At 42.5% G+C, this 15753-nt stretch overlaps 1 protein-coding gene across 1 annotated transcript in view; it reads right to left on the minus strand.

Annotated features, from left to right (window-relative positions):
* Window positions 1-4859: 4859 nt before the first annotated feature.
* helz (helicase with zinc finger) overlaps window positions 4860-15753 on the minus strand; it is a 48612-nt gene continuing 37718 nt past the window's right edge. Inside the window, exons 24-31 of the mRNA XM_072692881.1 lie at window positions 13168-13352; window positions 10746-10953; window positions 9927-10009; window positions 8088-8556; window positions 7665-7914; window positions 6921-7440; window positions 6267-6510; window positions 4860-5800 (exon numbers count right to left, since the gene is read on the minus strand). Of these exons, the coding sequence (XP_072548982.1) occupies window positions 5445-5800; window positions 6267-6510; window positions 6921-7440; window positions 7665-7914; window positions 8088-8556; window positions 9927-10009; window positions 10746-10953; window positions 13168-13352 (2315 nt within the window). The 3' untranslated portion in view covers window positions 4860-5444. The remainder of the gene's footprint in view (window positions 5801-6266; window positions 6511-6920; window positions 7441-7664; window positions 7915-8087; window positions 8557-9926; window positions 10010-10745; window positions 10954-13167; window positions 13353-15753) is intronic.

The raw sequence follows: 15753 nt of genomic DNA on the forward strand, positions 1-15753 counted from the left end.
CCAGGTTTCACGGTTTCAAATAATAAGGGTTTCATTTGAGCAAAAACCCAAATTCTACATTTCTATACTTCCTGAGTCCTCATTGGAAGATCCTACTTATGACTGTGGAGCCTGTACACATCACGTGACTTCGGTTCAAGTGGTTTTGCTCAGAAACAACAACATGAACACTCTGGGAAAATGCTTTTTCAGTTTACTCCAAAATTTTCCATGAACAATATTTTTATCTAGTAAGAAGCATTAGTAGTGTGCACTTTTTCAGTTTTAGTAGCATAACCTTTTTAGGAGTTTTAATGTGTGGGTGAGAGTAAACCATTAAAACATATTTTAGTGTTTGGTGTGCTTTTTAGTGAAAGCTAGCTGTATTCATGTAACTAACTTACAACCAGTTTAAAACACAACAGTGTTTTTTATAAACACACCTCAACTCAGAAAACACTTTGTGGTGGTGTTCAGGAGCGCTCTTCACATTATTAAGGGCTGCGTCCCAACTGTGCACGACACAGTAATACTATTAAAGGGTATTAGTGCATGAGATACTATGCTAATCTTACCAGTGTAGGTTTAGTAGGTATATATATATATATATATATATATATATATATATATATATATATATATATATTACATACTACATACTCAAAAACTAGTATTAGTAAGTAGTACATAATTGACACACCCACAGTATTTTCAACATAAGGTTGGAGGCATAACAAAACCTCAGATAAATTAGCTGACTGTTAGCATAGTTAGGCTAGTTAGGCTAAATAAACCACCAGGCAGCAAATTTGTTTAGCCTATTCTTCTCAGAAGCAGAATTTGCTGTGTGCAGCACTTTCTCCTGCCCTGTTGTCCTAAAATGAAAAGCACAGTATTGAACCGGACATTAATGGAAGCTGCAGCAGAACAACATTACATTACAGACCGATGCACGACACTACGACATTAATCACAAAACGCATTGATGGCAACTTATGAAAAATTGTACATTAACAGCATTAAAGGCATTTCATTCTCTAAGACACAGAAGATATTTTTAACTAATGTATCAATTTTTTCATTTTTAATTTGAAAGAATTTTAGTGAGACTATAATAACATACCATATAATTCCTAAAGAAGATAAGATGGAGGGATGCCCTTAAACTTGGAAATACATGTTTATATAGCCTCAATCAACAGACATTGAAATATTCTGATTTATTAATTAACTGTTTTTGTTTAATTATTGACAACACAGTCTAACATTATTTTTAACTGAAGCTGAAGTTGCATTATATAACAATTTTCTGTTCCACCCTAAATGGTCCAACAGATCCAACACTCCCCCGTTGTACATTAGCTTACTCAAATAAATGTGTTGTGCTTTCTAGCAGGCTGTGTCTGGAACTGGATGTAGCTAGCTGTGCAAGACCAGGCTGCTATCTCTATGAATTGGGAGAGACAGAAATGCTGGACACTAAATGTCCATTTTAAATCACAGATAGAATCAGACAAAACACTCACGAATAATCCCCACACCATGTGGGAGACTGTGGTTTAATTCCCGGTCACACCAATAAATAATGAGTCCTTGGACGAGACTCCTAACACTACATTGGTCCATCGCTGTAATACGAGTAATCTTGTAAGTTGCTCTGGATAAGACCGGCTTTATGGTTCTACAGTGAGGATCCTACTACTAATCTACATTTTTTTGGCACTTTTCCTTTTCACTTTTTGTGGAAGTTCAGCAGTTTTTGCACTACAATGATAGAACCAAGGATGAGGAAAAAATGGGGGTCAGTTTTCAAGACATCTGTGGTAAATTCACTTTAACATCCATAAAGCAACACACGCAAATAGCTGCTCAATGCAGAGTTTGAAACAAGTGCTTGTATTTATATTCTGCACTGAATGAAATTTCAAGAGTCTCAAGTCCTTATCTCTGTACTCAACATGGCAGCAGCAGTGTGTGTGTGTGTGTATCAGGTGGAGCAGTTTTGCGGTGTTAAAATGTCACTGCTGGGTTAATAATAGTCCTCGAGTCAACAGCAGTCAGAAATTGCCATGGGCACTGATTAAGGCCGGAGTATGACTAACACACTGTGGACGGACAAAAAGAAGAGCTGAACTCTAATGTGATCAGAATATGTACAGTGCTTTGTCTTCCAGAAATAAACTCCGGTCTTTAACCCACACACAAGCATACCCAGCAGTGAGCAAACACACACAGTGGACAGTGAGCCGTTGCGGTGCCAAGGGAGCAGAGAGGATTAAGGGCCTTGCTCTAACGGCTGAGACGCCACTGCCTTGTGGCTTATCAACAGTGCAGCTACACTCCAACTGTAAACCTACAAAGTTCACCTCGATGGTTGGTGTTTCTGATAAATTGGCAAATGAGTGGAATTAGAAGGTAGATGTATCTAATAAACTGGCAACTTGGTGTACTTTTAGATCATTTTAAGAAGCATTCCTCCCAATCCTGCAAATGGGTGGATTGTTCCTTTCAGGTTTGGTACTTTAAGTAAGTATGCATTTTCTGTATTTGCATAATTTCTCTAAGCATTTCTCTAATTGTTTTGAGATTTTTAGCAACGGTTTGTAATTTTAGATTAAGGTATTGTATTAAGGTTGCTCTGTATAGCTGTACCACCCTGTTACATAAGGACATGCAAAACCTGCTGTAGAATTAGTTCTCTAAGCATGCAGGAAAGACGTTCTACCGCAGGCTACATACACCAATCACCCCTTAATATTAAAACCACAGACAAGCAAAATGAACAACACTGATCCGTCAAGAGGTGGGATCTTCATATTATGCAGCAAGTGAACAGTCATTTCTGGAAGTTGAGGTGTTGGGAGCAGGAAAAACGGGCAAGGGTCAAATTAGATTACAAATGGGTTAGAACATCTCCAAAACATCAGGCAGCTCTTGTGGGGGGAGGGGGGGGGGTGTTCCTGGTATACAGTGGTCATCACCCACCAAATGCAATCCAAGGCAGAACATCCACCGGTGAACCTGCAACAGGGTCATGGAAGCCCAAGGCTTATTGATGTGATCCACGGAGGTCCGACATCGCATCTTACAGGACATAAAGGATCTGCTGCAAACATCCTGGTGCTTCACACCACACAGCACCTTCAGTGATGTTGTTGAATCCATGTCTTGATGGATCAGCGCTGTTTCGGTGGTACAAAGGGGATTTACACAATATTATACAGGTGGTTTTAATGTTATGGATGATCTGTCTATACACACCATAAAGAAAACTTTGCTGTTTCTAGGTTGAAGTGACTCACTCATCTGAACAGAATATTGCCTGGTGTGTCCTAGCAAGCCAGGCTCCACGCAAAAAAGCTAAATCGACTACTCTTAACAGCTGAGGGGTCAACACTGGTGGAAAGGGCACCTCTCATGAAATACAACAGCCTGATTATCCCCCTCTAAAGAGCAGCCATCAGGTCACAAGGAGTCATGCCTGTTATTTCTGAACGACAATTACACAAATGTTACAGTTCAGTTTGGAAAATGTTTACGTGGGGGAGTCAAATCTACAATGATGCTATAAAATGTTAGCAAAATATATAACCAGGAAATTATTTGATGATAAACCACCCCGTAACACCCCCCCCCCTTCCAAAATTATGTAAAAGCCACCTCCAAAAATTGCTCCAGTAAACATCCCTACAGTGGCTGTTTCTTAAACCAATAGTTTAGCCCCCCCCCAAAAAACACTTAATTTGGACAATTTCACCTCATCCTAGAGAGAAGTCAATCAGCCAAGATAAGTATGATGTCTAAAGTTTGCTTCTTTCATTTAGTTGCTAATGTAGAGAACAAGTAATAGGTGATTATTGCCACCAGTTTAGTATCATACCTAGTACCAAACAATTCTCATCAGGCCTTATAGACAACAGCAGTGGTTTGCTTTATTTCAGCTCCCTATGCTATTGAACCAAGTAATTATATATATTTATTTAAAAATAATAATAATAATAATAAAAAACACAAAAATTCATATGCTGCCTGCCACAGGTGTCCTGCGAGGTGTCCTACATCACAGCAAAGATAGGAATTCTCTGGTGGTCTCTGAGGACTGTTTTGAGAAAACACTGCACAGCACAGTGCAGTGACAGTGTCTGACACCACATTACCAAACCTATCCAAGTTTGGATGCACTTGCCTGCAAGCAGCTGGATAGAAGCCTTCATTACATACCTGTTAGCTACCTTATCCTCCAGTTCCTGAAGCAAACTTTACAATAAGAGTGGGAAACACTTGTGCAATTGTGAAGATTTTGTATAATTTTTTTATGAATACTGTTTGTATCTTTGCATCTACAACTTTAGAAATACCAAGAACAAATCTCAAAAGGTCTTGAGCTCTTGTATTCCTTCCTCCAGCCCGTTGAGCTTCTGCACATCTTAATTTATTGTTTTATTAAAAGAATTCTCAGTATAAAATAAAATTGATTAAGTGTGCCAATTGTCAAATAAATGTGTTGTGCTTTCTAGCAGGCTGTGTCTGGAACTGGATGTAGCTAGCTGTACAAGACCCAGGCTTCTATCTCTATGAATTGGGAGAGACAAATGCTCTTAATGAACAATTTTCCCAATACTTCTGTATTTACAAAAAAGCTCCAGCATTCCTAAAGCCCATGTATGAGGGGGACAGGATCAGTACACATAGAAGCACTTCAGATCCACGTTAATCTGTGTAATTTCGTATTTGTAGAAATGCTACTATTGTACAGTATAGAGAACATCTGTCTGAAAATCTTCACAACACTAGCAAGCACATCATTCACACTAGTGCAATGTAAAGAAAGAAGTGGGTTGATTTTACTGTGGTATAGGAAATGAGGCACACAGCATTCGTCTCTTTTATTCCTTTATTCTTATGTACAGTTTGAGAAAAGTCTGTCTACAGCTATACAACTTTTTATAATATTTTTGTCCGAGTCGGTTCACCACTCAGCTGCTGGCACGAGAAAACACACCGATAATGGTTAAGAAAATCATCATTTGAAAAACAAAAAAACAAAAAGCCAGCTTGGGGAGAAAAAAAAAAGAAAAATCACTTCAACAAGTTTACTTCTGATAGTAGATGCAAAGAGAGCAGACATAATTAGAGGAAAAGAAAGACAGGCAGCCAAGTGGTCAACCAATTCATTGTGTTTTTAAAAATCCTTTTTTGTTTTCATAAATTTTTTTGTGTTTTTCTTCGACATTTTGGTATTTCTTGATATATATGCTGATTTCCGTTTGTAAAACCACAGATGTCAAACTGTAAAATAACCAACTAACTAAAGTAAGTAAAAAATAATAAAACGCAAAAGTCTAACTATCCGACAAAATCAAAAGACATTTTTTTTTTATCGTTGAGTTTTTTTAAGATTGTTATTCTATTTTTTTTTCCATCGTTTTCACTTTAACAGGTGTATATATTTCATATATATTCACTTATTTAAAATACGAGTAATACCCATTGCTACTATTTGAACTCCCTATGCTAAGGTCTTTTAACAGAGAGATGGGGTCGCTGTTCTTTTTGACCTGCTCGGGCAGTGGCCGGGGTTTCGGGGGGGCTCGGAGGGCGCTGGCGTAGGACATGGTGGGGGGTTTGGAGTGAGCAGGGGCCTGGGAGCCTCCTGGGCTGGTGTTGCCTCCTCCTCCGGGGTCCGGAGGCGTCTGCTTGCTGGGCATGAGAGGTGGGAACTGTCCGTGGTGCTGGAGAGACGTGAGACTAGTGGGGTGGGGCGGCTGCTGCAGACATTCAGCCTGACTGTGCTCCTCCGCAGCGTTCATCGCCTTAGAAACTGAAAGAGGATCGAGCACAAGGTTGTTCTGAGGTAACATTTAACTGTTCAGTCAGGGGTGGATCATTTCATAGCACATAAAGGGCAGCTTTAATATAACTTAAGAGGTGTCACACACAAAAACAAACAGACCTTAAACCCAACCACCAGGAGCTATTACACTGCTGTCTCCTCCTTGTGAGTGAGCACATGAACTCAAGCTTTGCCACAGCTAAAGGTAAGACCTCTATAAATGGCACTCGTCTTGACCGTGAAGATTTGTGAGCTTACACATCATCAGAACAGACATTGGGGAAAACCTGAGGTTGGTCTTTGTAACTTTCTAAAGTAGAATTATTATTGTTATTATTAAATATCTGATTGTAGTGCACCAGACATCCACCTCAAAAGGAATACACAACATAGCTCCAAAAAGATGAATAATTAAAATAAAAACAGCAACAGCTTAAAACCACACTTTACTCACCTGAAATGTCCCTGTGAGGGACAAGGTGGCTCGCTCCATTACATGGAATGTTGTGGAGAGGAGCAGGGCCCGGATTGGGGCCAGGGCCGCTGGTGCCGGGCCACAGGTCTGCTGGGGGGTATCTGTAGGGCGTGGGATGGTCCTGAGGGTCCTTACACTGGACCATGCTCTCAGGGTACGGTTGAGGAGAGCTGGAAGAGATACGTCTCTGGTACAATGGCCGACCAGGCCCTCGTGGTTCATACTAAGCAGGAAATGAGAGCAAGGGAGAGGATCAAGGTTGGTCATTCTTTTTTTCTAGGATTCCTGATCTCATAGATCAATAAATGGCAAAATGTATTCCTGGCTCATATTTTTATTTTTTTGGTCCAATATTGGCACACCACCCCTTCCAACAACAGTCCTTGGGCAAGATTCCTAACATTCATGGACTATTTATAGCCACTGAAAATATACAATATGATGTGCTATATGCAAATGCGTATACTTGTCACACCTATGTAAGATTAAGCCATTGAAAGCTTTAACATGCCTCACTATCACTGCACTTTATATAAGGATTATAGGAAACACTTAAAGATACAATGATCAGTTATTGGCTCAGAAATCCTACGTCACTGCATCAGAGATGTAGAAAAAGAAATAAGGCCTCACCTCTTCTACGCTGTGCAGGGTACTCTGTTGGGCCTGGAGCTGATGCTGCTGCTGCTGCTGTTTCTGCTGCTGGTGCTGCAGCTGACCGAGTGGACCCTGTTCCTGCCGGGGGCCCATGGACTGCAGGCCGAAGGGCAGAGGCGGACCTAGCACCTGGCTCTGCTGCAGGCCAGCATGAGGCCAGTGGGCCTCAGGGAGGAGGTACTTGACGGGCAGGGGGCCGGCTGCGTGCTCAGGGGGTAGGGAGAATGCGGCCTGGCCGAAGGCCTGATGCTGATGGAAGGGCTGCATGGCAGAGGGGAGATCACGGCTGGTTTCTGGATAAGGGAAGGCTCCCGGGGCAGGGGCGTGGTTGTGGGTGTTGGAGGGTGCGGAGGAGGGAGAGGGCAGTTCTCCTGGACTGCGGGGCTGCTGGACCTGCCTATACTGCAGCAGGCGGGACTGAGGGGGCGGCATGTCGGCAGCTTCGCGCTGCTCGAACGGCTCCTGAGGGAGCATCTCTCGCAGTAGACCAGGATACCTTCAGACAGAGAGAGTTTGAGTCAGAGACGGAACAAAAGAGGGAAGGAGGGAATAATAAATAAATAAATAAATAAAGTTATTACGAATTTCATCAGGATTTCCAAATTCATTATGAGGAATCGCATAGTTTCTTTGGCAATGAAAAGATCCGCAATGTTCAGAGAACATAACATGCACACTGATGCACACTAACCTAATTTTGAAAAAAAAAACATATCATACCTAGGCATGGGGGGTCGAGGCTCATCCTCAGCTGTGGGACCCAGGCCCCAGTTAGCCCGGAGCAGCTGCTGTGGAAGCCGCAGGCCTGGCTGGCTGAGATGAGCTAGCTGTTGGGCCAGTGGGAACGGAGGCCCAGCTCCTTGCAGGAAGGGCCCAGGCTCATTCCACTGGCTCAGCCGTGCCGCCTGTTGTTGTTGCTGCTGCTGCTGTTGGGGACCCAGAGTATCTATGCCTGTACAGCTCTGGCCATCTGAAAACATTTAAATCAGAGTCAGCTAAATAAGCAAAACATTTATCAAGCAGATTTGCATGAGCACATTCACATATTACATACTGCAATAGTGAGAACACTACAATATAAACACTAAGAATCCCCAAAAATAATAATACTAAATAAAATAATGAAAGGGCATCCAGGCATACCCAGGGTATCTCCAAGCAACGAGTCCAGGCTCTCCTCCCCGAAGCTGTTGAGGCGCATGGGCTGCTGATGAGGCTGGGGCTGAGGGGGCAGGCCTCTCACTACACTCTTTAGCTCCTCAGGCACTCCCCCTACCAGGCCCTCCCCTCCGTCCAGCCCCTCCAGCCCAGGGGAATGCAGGCTGCGCTGGCCCAGTGGGTGGCCGCTAAAAAAGGAAGGAGGAAAGGTGGCAGGCTGCGGGTGCATTGGCCCTGGGTGCTGAGCCTGCATGCGGAGAGGGGGTCTGGGGAGGCCATACTGCTGTGGGAAGGGACCGGCAGCAGGATGGGGAGCGAAGCCCGGGTGGGGCGGGGCTAGGTGGAAGTTGAGCGAACGCTGGGCCGGCAGTTCTTTACGCAGGAGGCGGCTGGCAGGAAAGCCCATGCCAGCGTGGGTCTCGGGGCTTTTGTTCTGAACCGGTTCTACCTCTCCCTGAGAAAAAGAGCACAGCACTCAAAATCAGTGACAATGAGTTTATGACTAGGTTTTTTTGTGCTTTTTTTTTCTGCACTGTAATAAGAGTTGCCATAAAACATACTGAGACTCTGCCTGGGGATGAGGGCAGCCCTGATTACAGACACAAACAGAGACATCGTTTTTGTCATAATTGCAGCAAGTGTTTCTTTAAAGAGCTGCGATTACAGCACAGCCAAGGTTTCAAGATTTGTAAAGTCTGAAAGTAATAGCACTACTCATTACACACACCCACACCCACCACCAGAGCTAAATCCTTCAGGTTGTAGATTTGTGTGCACACAAAATATAAGTAGAGAAAGGTAGATTGAGAGCTATAAAACAAACATAACCAGTTAAACAAACACATACCCGTGAACTACAAATCCTTAGTAAAAGCAACGAAAAGCAATGCAGTAAATCACTACCATGACTTCAGGAGAATACAGTGTTGTTGATACTGCAGTACATTTCCACCAGACTCTTCTAGGTAAATACAGGTTGCTACCAGGCCTTACCAAGGTTGTGTGATTGCAGCTTTAACTGGGCCAGTGGGGGAGTGCAAATTCGATATGACAAAACAAACCACTGACGCAAACCAGATTAGCTTTTTACCATCTCTTCTCTCAGTCATCTGCCTCACTGACAACACACTGGACTACCTCAGCAAACAAAGCTGGAGCGAAACACACATCAGAAGGCAGCTTCTTTCTTTCTTTCTTTTTTTTCTTCAATCTAAATCGGATAGACTCAAGTAAGTCATACCCAAGGAAGTGAGTGAGTTCAACGCTAAAAAGCTAAACCAGCAACATCTCTTTATCAAGCTAACAGCACATCATTTTTGGAGGACACTTTTAAAGTAAATAAACTAAACTAACAACTAAACATGCAACAGCTTTTGTTAGTGTTGATACTAAGCTACACTAATATATGTGGCTTCGCTAAACCCATTGTAGCGTTTGTAACCAGCCTAAAAAAGCAGAGCATGTTGTTTTTATTCAAAAGCCCTCCTTAGAAGGAAAATAAGTTTCATTTTGAGGAAAAATGTCGTATCGTTCACAGGGATGTGCAAGGGCACTTGAGCACCTGTTTATCCGTTTGAGGTGCTAATATACAAGGAATATGATAACTCAAATACCAAAAGGAGCTGGAATGAACACCCCTAATCATGCTGCCCTCTTACCAGCTCAAAGACCAGCTCGAAACACAGAATTTTTCATTTTTACAACATGCAAGTTTACCTTTTAATGATAAAAGCTGTAAGAGTTGCAGAGAAGCTAAAAAGAATGAATCCCCCTCCCCCAGGTACAAATCCCTAGCTATCTAATAATGGAAGGGTGCAGAGTTACCTGTTTCTCTTTCAGCTCAGGGGCTTTCCTTTCAGGTGTCAGCAGCCTGCCATGCTCCACTTTTCCATTAACGTCAACCTTCCCTGTGATGAGCACAGCACATCAGTACATTAGAGCCACAAACCAGAGTGCCATGTAAATAGCACTGTGTGAAAGCTCCCCACCATGTCAATTCAGCTTTTAGACTTGTGTGTGGTTGGGAGGGGGGATCAAATTAATCAAAGAGCACCATGCCACCCCCCCTCCTTACAAAAACAAAATGCAGAAAAACATTGAAATGTAGCTGTGCTATTCAGAACATTCTAAGATCTTTACAGTGGCTGCTTGGCATTTTCATTTACAATGCAAGACTTGGGACAAGCAATTAAAATAAACATTTATGTACTTTTGCATAAAAACAAACAACAATGTAAAAATGATTCACCCTTTTTGAATAAAACCTGAGGGAAGAGTAAAGCTTGCCAAAACACAGCTGTGGAACCATTAGACCTTTATGGTGTCAAATAGCCTACACTCTGCAGCTTTTTTGGATATTTTAAGCAGGCTAGAGCTTCATGTGCTGAAAGCTCACTCAAAGAGAGCACCTTACGTAAGCCACATTATTACGCCCCCTTCAACATGCATCCACAGCTCACAGCACACAAGCTCATTTACACCAAGTATCTGCAAACTTGGGTGATGGGCAATTTTGGCAGATCATGTAGTCTGTTCATCCGCCTCTTTCTTTTTCATGTCTGGCACCCAAAAGAGTCAAATTTTGTAAAATATGCTCTTAAAAAAAATAAAGAAATAAAACAGCTCCAGCTGAGAGTACAGTACCGTTACCACTGGGCTCCTGCAGAAGCTCCTTGTCGGAAGCAAGTGGTTGGGCGAGGCCGAGTGGAGAGGGCTGACTCAAGCCATACAAAACGGGAGACGCCCGACTGGCCGCTGGCCGCAGGTTCAGGTTATAGGCCGCCATTGCAGCTGGGTGGCTCATGATACGGGGGTCCATAGCAAAGCGGCTCTGGTAGCCCGCCCATGGCAACTGGGAGAGGACACATGAGAAAAAGAAATGGTAAGAAGAGCAGTTGTATGCAGGCCAAATTTCATATCATGCTGGCATTAGGCATGGGGCAAATAGGTGCGCTCCAGAGTGTCTGACTATACTGGCAATACTTCTTCTGTACAGGGACTAATGTGATGTGTATTTGCAAATCTGTCTCAGCAATGGGAGCAGCTTAAAGAAGCGAAACACATTCATTAGAAGGGGTGTCCACATTTGGACACAAAGTGTATCTTTGATCTCTGTAGACTTCAACTTTTATTCAGTCCACAGCACTTCTTTCCAATAGGACTGTCTTATTAAGATCACAGGCAGATTGTGTTTTCATCCAGGTAGTGCAAGAATAGCTGCACAGTAGAAGGGTGCACTGCCACTGCTGTACCAGCTAAACCTTGCTGCAGGTCCTTTGATGTCCTATGGAAACTGAGTTGCTTTTAACATTTACACTTTGTCAAAAAACAATGGCAAAAGCATGGATTGATCAACTGACTAAAGGCCAGATATTAACAGTTAATTTCACAGTATATAATACACTTACAACACAGAAAACTAAAACACTATTGTCTCTACACCAATACATACAGTATTGGTATAGAGAGCACTGAAACCAAAAAGCTTACAAAAGCTTAAATTTATTTACTTTAGTTCAGTTATTACTTTAGTTTGCATACTTTATGAAACCAAACGTTTAATTAACCAGTAAGTCAGTCATAACTTAGAACTTAGCACTTATAGATTAGCACTTTTTGTTTCCTTGTGGTGTTTGTTTTGTTCTGAAAACAAAAGTTGAGTTTAAGCAGCTTGTTTAAGGCCACACACTAAAGTTTAGTACCGTTTACATAGAGACATGTATTTGAATGTGAAATTGCAACATGAGCATTTTTACACTGCTCTGATATGTGAATTTTAACAGCAATTAAAAAAAAAAAAAACTAACAAGATGCTTCCCAACTTGCATGTGCTTCTGCACTGCATCAATGTATTTCCATAGTTAAAAGCTTAGTACAACCTATGAAAAGTGGAACACTATAAATATTAAGATTTATAGCCATATATCGAATATGAAAGTCAGTGTTGGTATGGGTATTCGATATCAGCAGATCCTTGAAATTCATGGGTATCGGAAAGGGAAAAAGTGGTATTGGTGCATCCCTATTCTGAATGGCTTTTTAGGGTGGGTCAGGAACGCACTTCATCCACTCCACCATGTCCCAACACTGCCATCTCTGTGGCTGCTGCTTACTCCCTTTCCAAGAATCATAAATGTCAGTCAAGAAGCTTGTTAGCATATGTGAGTGAACCTTGAGGACGTATCTGCCAACAAGCTCATGAGTTGTCGGTCACATGCAAAAGCAGCCCTGAGGAAAACAAGTAACTGAACAGAGAGTGGTGGGTGGACTCCAAACACAGTTTACATACATATTCACACAGCCTCCTTGTCAAACATCCACCGGGAAAGGCTTACTGTGTTTAACCAGGATTTAGAGATATATTATCATACCTTTTTATTATTCATTTCTTACTCATATCAGGTATATCAAAAGCAGTGTTTCTGCAAAGAATGTTTAAATCCTCCAAACATTTGCCTAGAAAAGCAGAAAAACTGAAAATACAGATTATAAAATTCTGTTCATTAGTAGAAGCTTCACTGTTTTGACATTAAATGCAGAGAAAAAAAATGCAGAATCAAACTTTTCAATATGGAACTTAAACAATTACATAACACGTAATATGTTTTTGCCATTAGAAAATTCGGATAAAACAACTAGATCAGGGCATTTCCTGAAGAAAATGCAGAGGACACATCTTAAATAATTCCCAGGTGGTTGCCGAGAGGGTGATGGGCGCTACATTGTTGTTAAGCAGTTGCTATGCTGTACCAAGCAGCTGCTATGGTGTCTCATGTGGCTGCTAGAACAATCCTAGGTTGTTTGATGATGGGTAGGGTGCTGTTAGCTAGTTGCTACGCTATTCAAGGTGGTTTCTTTGTAGCTGCTATGGTAAGCCAGGTGGTTAGTAGGTTGTTGCCAGGTGTTGCTAGGGTACTTGTATGAAAACCCAAATACGGGCGCATAAAACGCTGCCTTTCAGATCTATGAAGTTCTGAAACTGGGATTGAACCTGAGCAGAAACACAATCTGACCACATCAGAGGACTGGCGCTCTGCAGAGAAAGGACAAGCTACCAAGCACTCACCGGTAGTGGCATGGGCATGACCATGTTGCCTCCGTAAACAGCGGGCACATAGAGGATGCTGGCTCCGGTGTGGGGGTCGATGCGCTGCACTGGGCTGGGGGACTTGCCGGCGGCTGGTGCTGCACCTCCAGGTGGTGTGAAAGCCTGGATGGGATTCCCCATCAACACAGCACCACTAGGCTGAACTGTAGACGGAAACAGACAGAGGGAGGAAAAAGCTCAGTCAGCAAGCACACGGTCCTTCAGAGCAGGATGTGGGTAAAGTCAAATAACAGCTGCAGCCAGGAGCACATGCAACAGTATTAGGAGTGTGAACACTTTCTATTTGAATCTAGTCACTGACTTGGGCTATTACTAGAGAAGAAACCACAGTGTACCGAACACACCACAAGGATTGCCTCTGTGAAGAGAGATAGCTGGGTATCTGCTAGCAACAGACAGAGCATTTAGGCCTTCCTTTACGCACTGTTCCACAGCCACAAGAACTACTGCAACATGACTGTGACTTTCAGATTAAGTGACTTAAGTTTGCAAACATTTAAAACAAAAAGGTTTCAGCAAGTGGGACAGGAGGACGGCGGAGTCACTGTTTCGCTTGCCTCGTCATGCAGGGAGTCATGCTGCCAGTTCCCAGCAGCTTTATAAGCATGTCTCTCGCCAGCACAAGAGAGAGGACACTAGCCTCCTGGCTACGTAGCGAAAACCAAGCAAGAGGACCCAAGTGTCCCGGCCCGGGAACGAGAGCCATCACAGAGACGATGGGTAAATAAGACACACATGGGTTGACTCGCATCGATCTCTGCATCTGTGCCTTTGAACTTTGCACGGTCTTCCAGTCATGTCACGCCGCCTTGCCACAGGCTGAAATAACACTGGGGAGTGATACTATCTAGGCATGTCACATCATGCAAATCAGAAAAAACTACAGTCATAAATTTTTCAAATGATCTGGTAAAGAGATACTTGATCATTTATTCATAATTTTTCATTGCATGGGCTTCACAAGATGAAAACATTCCTTTGAGATTCTGGTCCATGTTGACATGATCGCTCCACACAAATCCTACAGATTTTTCAGGAGCCACAAACCCCTTAAGTGTTCTATTGAACTCAGATCTGTTGACTGGGAAGGCCATTAAAGAATAATTGACTTAGTCATGTTCAGGAAACCAGCTTTTAATGACCTTTGCTTAGTGACCTGCTGCATTATTATAATACTGTTGTACTGTTGTGTCCCTGGATTCATGCTGTTGATGCCAAATTCTGACCTGATCATCTGTGTCTTACAGAAATCAAATGTAATCAGAAAAGGCTACTTTTTCCAGTCCTCAACTGTCCAGTTTTAGTGAGCCCGTTTCCACTGCAGCCTCTTTCTGTTCTCTACTGTTGGAACCCTTTAGACTGCAGCCTCAGAGTTCAAAACGCTGTGCATAAGGGTTGCAGTAGCCTTTCTGTCAGCTTGAGGCATCTCTCCCTCTCCCTCTTTCTGCTTCAGTAGTCACTCAAGCGGCGATCCACAAACTAATGGCCTCCATTCACAGCGACGGCACTTGCCAAAGCACACCGGTAATATACCCAAACACTCCTATCAGAGGGTAAAGGCAGGGAAAACACTCCCCCAACCCAGCTGTTAATATCTTTCCTGACCTCGCGCACAGAAAAAAAAACAAAAAAAAACAGGGCTGTGGACACTCTGAAGCACACTTTATCTACATCATTCACTGCCACAGCAGCCATAAAGCTACGGACTCTCATTGCAATGGGCAAAAAAAGCCACATCAGCACCAACTGCAACAGGGATGGCCGGGGCAACTAGAAAAGACCCTAGTATTAACTTAGTGAAAGCAAAGTCACTAAACAACAACCAACATTACCCAGGGCTGGATTCACAAAAGCTTTTCTCAGAAACATTTAAATCTTACGATAAAGTTGTTTATAAATATCCTCTAAAAGTCTTAATTATTATATTTCATATTTTCTTAAGACATGTGGACCTGATTCACACTACACAGCATGTAGTGTAGTGGTTTGGGCACTACACAACTGACCAACGACACGAGGCCACAAATCCAAAAAACCATTCACCAGGAGGAACCTGCTTAGAGTCTGTCTGCTTTGTGTCACATGATGCAAGACAGATTTTTTTTCTTCCATAGTGGGCATCCTTAAGAGACAAATTCCAAGTCTTCTTTCTCAGTGTCTCTTGCGCGCTTACTGGCCATAGCTAGTCGCTTCGATCACTTCTACACTACTGTATCGCAGACAGGTCCAGATATTAAACCTGCTACATATTTTTTGGGGGATCACAAGTTTCAGCAGTTTACTCACAGAGACGGAGCAAGTGTTGAACGTGTTGAACGCAAATTTCGTTGACCTCCAAAAAAGTCAGCGACTTGAAAACGGGCTAAAATTGTTCCTTGGACAATATGAGGACGTTACACGTGGTGTAATATTGGAAAGTCATTATTTTCTTTGTTTAATTGTAGTAATTCAACATATAATTTTAGAGGCTGATCTTCTGAATTAAGAAGATATTTAAGAACATTGTTTGAAGAAAATCAATGGTTAGAACTTTTCTCAAAAAGA

Source organism: Salminus brasiliensis, chromosome 12 (genome assembly GCF_030463535.1).
Source record: "Salminus brasiliensis chromosome 12, fSalBra1.hap2, whole genome shotgun sequence".
NCBI lineage: Eukaryota > Metazoa > Chordata > Actinopteri > Characiformes > Bryconidae > Salminus > Salminus brasiliensis.